This window comes from Panicum virgatum, chromosome 3N, assembly GCF_016808335.1.
Source record: "Panicum virgatum strain AP13 chromosome 3N, P.virgatum_v5, whole genome shotgun sequence".
NCBI lineage: Eukaryota > Viridiplantae > Streptophyta > Magnoliopsida > Poales > Poaceae > Panicum > Panicum virgatum.
In genome coordinates this window covers 9,874,812-9,881,755 of record NC_053147.1, presented here as the reverse complement: position 1 = coordinate 9,881,755, position 6,944 = coordinate 9,874,812, and the positions used below count along the sequence as shown (strand labels likewise).

The 6,944-nt window shown below is 43.1% G+C and overlaps 1 protein-coding gene across 1 annotated transcript; it reads left to right on the top strand.

Annotated features, from left to right (window-relative positions):
- The first annotated feature begins 819 nt into the window (after positions 1-819).
- Positions 820-6,332, top strand: LOC120667216 (transport inhibitor response 1-like protein Os05g0150500). Its single transcript, XM_039947288.1, has 3 exons — positions 820-1,479; positions 4,153-4,645; positions 5,086-6,332. Exons 1-3 carry the CDS (start codon positions 995-997, stop codon positions 5,863-5,865), a joined length of 1,758 nt encoding a protein of 585 aa, XP_039803222.1. The 5' UTR covers positions 820-994; the 3' UTR covers positions 5,866-6,332.
- Positions 6,333-6,944: the final 612 nt, after the last annotated feature.

Sequence of the window (6,944 nt, the reverse complement as noted above, 5' to 3'; positions counted from 1 at the left end):
TCCATGAAGTACGGGCAGATTGGCCTCACATCAATGGGTAAGATGTGAAGCTCGTCTTTTGTCGTCATTGGCAGTTATCGTATTGTATTTTGGGTCTCTGTTTCAAACTCTGTTTTACTTCCGCTGTGTTGAACTCTGAGATTTGGATTGTAAACTCTGGATTGTAAAACTTTGTTGTAAATTATTTCTGAAGCTTGTGTTAAACTCTATTTGTAAATTAATTTGAACTCTGCTTTTGCTTGTAATGACCTGTGCTCGTCTTTTGTCGAGAGTTCCCATGTAATCGATCTTGGTTACAGCAGGCAGTCTGAGCGTACTGGTTGAGTGCAGAAGCTATTGTTTAAGCTTAAGTTGTTAATTATTGCACTTGATTAGTATTATTTGGACTGTTCTGTGACATATAGACCAAGCAAACCGTATCACATAGCCACAAACCGTATCACATATTACATAATTATCTAAAAATTGAAAACTGAAAACATTTAATATTTCTTCTAGAACGTCCATTCTGTGATTTATGATAAACACTAAGACAAAATTAATGCAACAAAACATGCTTATGAATCGCTTTAGTGTACAACAAACAATTGAATGGTCTCAGAAACCACATGGTGATCTTGTTCGTTTGCTCCACAGACAATCCCATGAATGGCCCCAAAGCCCCAAACTGAACAAGACCCTCTCCTCCTACCACCACTCCCTGTTCATTCCCTCTCCCTATAGTCTGTCGACTTTGGAAAAATTATGAGCAAAAAATAAAGAAATATTGAACTCTCTATCAAAAAAATAAAATGAAAAAAAGAGGCGAGAGAGAGAGAGATGCAGAAGAGAAGACCACAGGAGGCTCCCCTCAGCAGCAGCTAGCTGCCCCCATTCCAGCTCCAGCAGCCAGATGCGCTCCCCCGTGAGAGCCCTACCGCCGCCACCCGCAGCGCTCCTCCCCCGGCCCGTGCCCGCCGCCGGGTAGCCCGATCCGACGGCCCCCGCCGCCCCCATGGGCCGCGGCGCCGCCGCCGCGCTGCCGCCGTGGCACGCTCTCCCGGACGAGGTCTGGGAGCATGCCTTCTCCTTCCTCCCCGCGGACTCGGACCGGGGCGCCGCCGCGGCCGCCTGCCGCTCCTGGCTTCGCGCCGAGCGCCGCTCGCGCCGCCGCCTCGCCGTCGCCAACTGCTACGCTGCATCCCCGCAAGACGCCGTCGACCGGTTCCGGTCCGTACGCGCCGTCGAGGTCAAGGGCAAGCCTCACTTCGCGGACTTCGGGCTGGTGCCGCCTGGCTGGGGCGCTGCCGCCGCGCCATGGGTCGCCGCCGCAGCCGACGGGTGGCCGCTTCTCGAGGAGTTCAGCTTCAAGCGCATGGTCGTCACCGACGACTGCCTCGAGATGATCGCGGCCTCCTTCAGGAACTTCCAGGTGCTCCGCCTCGTATCCTGCGAGGGCTTCAGCACCGCCGGTCTCGCTGCCATTGCCGCCGGCTGCAGGTGAGGCAGCGCATCCAGGCTGAGATTCGAGCTAAAACTAAAGCTTTGCGTGGTTCTTGGTTTCCGTTGCGCAAAGATTTGAGCTTTCTGGGAGTACCTCTTCGGAAACTTAAGAGGAATCTTTGACGAAAAGCTCTTGTTTTTTTTCTCCCCCTCCCATTTAGCTAATGCTCCAGGATTTATTGGTGTCGTTTTGGGTTTTTGTGATCTAAAGTAATGCTTCGTTAGGAGAAAATGGTTTGAACTTGGCTTTCATCTCAAGGATGAACTACTTTGATGATCTTCAGCTAAGCATTTGAACTTTCTTTTGTGTGCTTGTTTAGTAGGTATTTGTGAATAGTGCTAAGCTCCAGTTTAGATTTGATCTATGCTTGGTTTTCACTGTACAAAAGGTAAGCCTTCAATTTGTTCTAGTGTGATCTGGAGTGTTTCAAGGTTTGCCCCAAGGTGAAGACTAGTGCGCTGTTTTAGATTCCTACTTGTCTGTGTCAAAGGAGTGATTTGTACTCTGCCAGAAAGGATTTTAGTGAACTGTGATACAATTTGTTGCTCATGTCACCATCAAAAGCTTCACCTTTCTTAGCTTGGATTCCTCAGTAAGCCTTATTTCCTCTTGGCAAGCTTTGACCACGGATTCTACTGTGTTTGAGTGATTGGTCTGTGGAGGTGCTATCTTTCTTGCTTTCTTGCACGGATCTGTGGGTTTGGCAGAATAAACATTTGTACTTGCTGGGCAATGATGGATGCACCCCTTTATCTTTCCACCAAAATGATAGGGTTGTTTCAAGATTAGAACCAATTGGACGCACCTTTACTTAAACAATTGTATTTCCCCCAGTTCATGAGATGCTAGATCTGACTCGAACTGTTTTGCTTTTTACTTATGCTTGAGATTCAAATGAGTTACGTCCTGATATACTTCAACCTGGATTCAAAGAATCAAGTCTTTTAGCATGCATTTGACATCTAGATTCCATTTGTGTGGTTTGTGCGTGCCTACCTTTTGTCATTAAGTTCTAGCCGCTATCTTGTTTTAGGTGGAAATATGTTGTATCTGCTCCTATACCAATGATGTTTGCATCTAGGACATATAAGTAGGAGCACATTAACTTCACCTTATTAGTGTGACTGTTGAATTTTAATCGCAGGCAAGAAAATTTACTTAGGAAGGACTTGCTGTATCTCTCCAAAAAGATTTATGAACTTGCTAAAGTCCCACCTTTTAGAAAAAAAGGAGCTTTAAGAATCTGGTGCCTAAGATGCTGAGCTTTTATTCGTTTGATCCTTACCATGCGAAAGCTGTGTCATTTGTATTGTTTATTGTGACAAGAAACACTTCAACATAGATGACTTGATAGTGTGTTTGGTTTCTGATACACTGGTGCCTTATACAGACGCAAAAAAAAAATGTTTCAGACACAATAAAATATGTTTTTATAATTGTGCAAGCACAACCAGAATGGGGATGGATTGGTTCTGGATGACACAGATTCTTGTGATTATTACTGTAAATGCACATATTTGTGTTCTGTACTAGAAACAAGGTGCCATACATGTTTTTTTTTTCCGTGTCTGGTTTATATCTGCTGATCATTTTCAGATATTTCGAATTAATCCTGTAACAGTGGGAGTAAGTGCTGATCTGTCTGTGAAGTAAGCCTTTTCATTTGAAAAGTCAATACCTTGAGGAATATTGTTTTATACTGGTCATTCTGGTAAAGCACCTCAATTTGCTGCACCTGCTTCTGGATGGTTCTATGTTTAGAAGATACTATATATTATTTCTGCATGAATATAACCTAAAAAGTGGAAGTAGCAAGTTCAATGTTTCTAGTTTATTCCAAGCATCTGCGCGATATGCCAGGAAAGCAATATGACGTGTATACACTATCTACAATTATTAGCTTTTCTTTTATCCCTTATTCATGCCTTTGGGGTAACCGAAAATTGGCAAGTCCCAGAGAAAGCTAGTGTTGTCTCTGTTGCTGCTTTTCTATTGCTTCCTTTATTTAACTTCAGACCAATGCAGGAGTCTTCTAAAACTCATGGAAGATGTTAGTTTTGAACTGTGACTTTGTTGATGCTGTCTGTTGGAGGCCTTCAGTTTTTTTGATAATTGTCCCTTGTCTGCTTTTGTTTATATTCTTTCTCGCTGTATGCAATGCAGTGATTTTGCATGATTATAACTTGACACAGATTGTGGAATAGTTGCATGAATTCTCCTGATATAGCTTCCCTTGAAATATGTTTGAATTTAACTATCTCTTGCAGTTTACAGGTCATACCAAACAATAGCAAATTAGCATATTCTGTATTCATGTGATTGAAATGATGTAACTTGTTTTCAGGGACTAAGACTAAGTATTGATTTTAAGCAAGTCACGTATAACTGGAGTAACAAATAGAAAATATAAGGAAAATCTTTGCTTAATGATTGGTAACGGTTGTATGATGTTTCTGTAACCAGTTGTGTTTTGAGGATTTTCCTGCTGCAGTTAAAGTCTACATGTAGTTCTTTTAGTGTTTTTCCCTCACAATTCTCCATGCTTATTTGAATGTGATGATAGCACTGGCTGTTGTCCCTTGTTCCAGTTTTCACTGTTCTTTCAAGATATGACTTATCATCTATTAAACTGTTATTTTCATCTCCTAACTTTTGTACTCTCTTTGCAGGAATCTAAAAGAACTTGACCTGCAGGAGAATGAGATTGAGGATTGCTCTATTAATTGGCTCAGTCTCTTTCCAGAATCCTTCACTTCTTTGGTAACTCTAAATTTTTCATGCTTAGAAGGGGATGTCAATATAGCTGTACTTGAACGACTAGTAACCAGATGCCGCAACCTCAAGACTCTCAAGGTCAACAATTCTATACCTCTTGACATGCTTGCTAGCCTCCTTCGCAAGGCTCCTCAGATTGTAGAGCTCGGAACAGGAAGATTCTCTGCGGATTACCATCTGAATCTCTTCTCAAAACTTGAAGCAGCATTTGCTGGTTGTAAAAGCCTAAGAAGGCTTTCTGGGGCTTGGGATGCTGTTCCAGAGTACCTGCCAGCATTTTATTGCGTATGTGAGGGCCTCACATCACTAAATCTGAGTTATGCTACCGTACGAGGCCCTGAGCTGATTAAATTCATTAGCAGATGCAAAAATCTGCAACTCTTATGGGTATGCTTGTTCGCATCTTTTACTTAACTAAGTTTTTGAATTTTACCTTTAAAGTTTAAACTACTCGTATGCATATTGGCATGAACACTTGATTCCAGGAAGTGAAATTACCTGCATAAATGTTGTTTCAATTGTTTTAGTAATCGTTAGATCCTGTGCTTATGCTTTTTAATGCAGTAAGCACCACTATTTGGTTAGGGTGCACTTCATGACATTGTATATTGAAGGCATCACATGAAATTATTGGAATTACTGCCTTTTATCTTCATGGGAAACATGAACCTTGTTTGAGAATACAGTAATTAATATGCCATAGAAGGCTTTCTACAGTGATTCAGTTCATTCTCAAAGTTCTATTAAGTGAATTGCTTCTCTTTGTTTTAGAGTATCATACATATTCTTGAAGATTCTCTTCTAAACATTAAAGCTGCAATTTTCAGGTTATGGATTTAATTGAGGACCACGGTCTTGCTGTTGTGGCATCATCTTGTAATAAACTGCAGGAATTGCGGGTCTTCCCTTCTTCTCCTTTTGATGCAGCCGAGCAGGTTTCATTGACTGAAAGAGGTCTTGTTGTTGTCTCTGCCAGTTGCCCAATGTTGGAATCAGTCCTCTACTTCTGCAGACGGATGACCAATGAGGCCCTTATTACCATTGCAAAGAATCGGCCCAACTTCACTTGCTTCCGCCTATGCATCATAGAGCCGCACACACCAGATTACATCACGCATCAGCCTCTTGATGCAGGTTTTAGTGCCATTGTGGAATCATGCAAGGGCCTTAGGCGGCTTTCTGTCTCAGGCCTTCTCACAGACCGTGTATTTAAATCCATCGGGGCACATGCTGATCGTCTTGAGATGCTTTCAATCGCCTTCGCTGGCAACAGTGACTTGGGCCTTCATTACATCCTTTCGGGCTGCAAGAGTTTGAAGAAGCTGGAGATCAGGGACTGCCCATTTGGTGATAAGCCTTTGCTGGCAAATGCTGCCAAGCTGGAGACAATGCGATCCCTTTGGATGTCGTCGTGCTCACTGACCCTGGGTGCATGCAGACAGCTTGCACGCAAGATGCCCCGCCTTAGTGTGGAGGTCATGAATGATCCTCGACGGGCATGCCCCTTGGACTCGCTTACAGATGAGAGCCCTGTCGAGACATTGTATGTCTATCGGACAATTGCAGGTCCAAGGTCCGACACACCAGCCTGCGTCCAGATTGTTTAGGGGGTGGCAACCTGCAGTATGGGAAAGATACTATGCAGTATCCATTTTCAGTCTGGATTTGAATCCTCAGCACCTCCCTTGCATAACATGGATGGTCTCCTTGAAGTTGATGGGCTGGTGATCTGGTATCATAATCTCTGTTCAGCTGTAAAACTGCTGCTGCGAGTTTAAGGGTGAGACTCGGGACCCCTTTCAGGTGTTAATAACTGTAGGGAGGAGACTGGACGAGTTACAGAAACTAGATAGCGTGTTGAGAAAACTTGGATTTGTTTTCTTAGCGTGTTTAGTTCTTTTCATGTATAAAAAATATGGGATCATTCCAATGTCGCAATGTACTTGTACTATCGGAACAATTGTACCAGGAGCTTCTGCTTTTTTGACCTCCCCTCTAGTCTCTAATCATGGGTTGTTGCTCCAACTTGTAGTGATATGTGAATGTAGAATAATTCAAGCTTTTTTGTTTGACACGGGGTTCTCAAGAACTGTACCTTTATCCTCCCGTGATCTCGGGGTGAAATTTAAATTGCTTCTGAATCCAGTTTTGTGTTCAGGATGTTTTTTTTTCTCAAGACAATGCAAAATTTACCGCCAGAGCAGCTATATCATAGACTGAGTGCTGGATATAAATCATATAATCATCTAGTTTCTCTTCCTAGTTCTGAATCTTTCATCTGGGGATCTACGTGCATTTAACCATCTAGAAGATGTGTAGCCTTTGAGAAGGAAAAACATCGAGATCTTTGGAGTGTGGTACAGAAAGCAAGTACGTATCAGTTCAAAATGTGCGCATGGATTCTTTGAACAGAAAATGTCCTGTCTGCAGGTTGTTTTTTTTTTACTGAAAACCAGTAGTGTTACAAACCGATTGACAATGTGAGTCCACTGACTGAACAATTCGACTTCGTGCGTGTTGGATTCAGAACTCCATCGACTGGAGGTAACGCGGATGATTTTCTGCGCGCAAAGCATCATCGACAAGGAGACTAATATGCAGAGCCCAGGATCGGAGCCGAACCTCACTGACTTGGAATGGAGCACATAGGCTACCCCTGCCGTCGCCGTCCAAGCTGCCTGGCTAG

Bases quoted from the DNA above. Each gene is read 5' to 3' on its own strand.
- LOC120667216 (XM_039947288.1), top strand. From the start codon at position 995: ATGGGCCGCGGCGCCGCCGCCGCGCTGCCGCCGTGGCACGCTCTCCCG. The intron at 1,480-4,152 runs GTGAGGCAGCGC...CTCTCTTTGCAG, and splicing joins GCCATTGCCGCCGGCTGCAG to GAATCTAAAAGAACTTGACC. The intron at 4,646-5,085 runs GTATGCTTGTTC...TGCAATTTTCAG, and splicing joins AAAATCTGCAACTCTTATGG to GTTATGGATTTAATTGAGGA.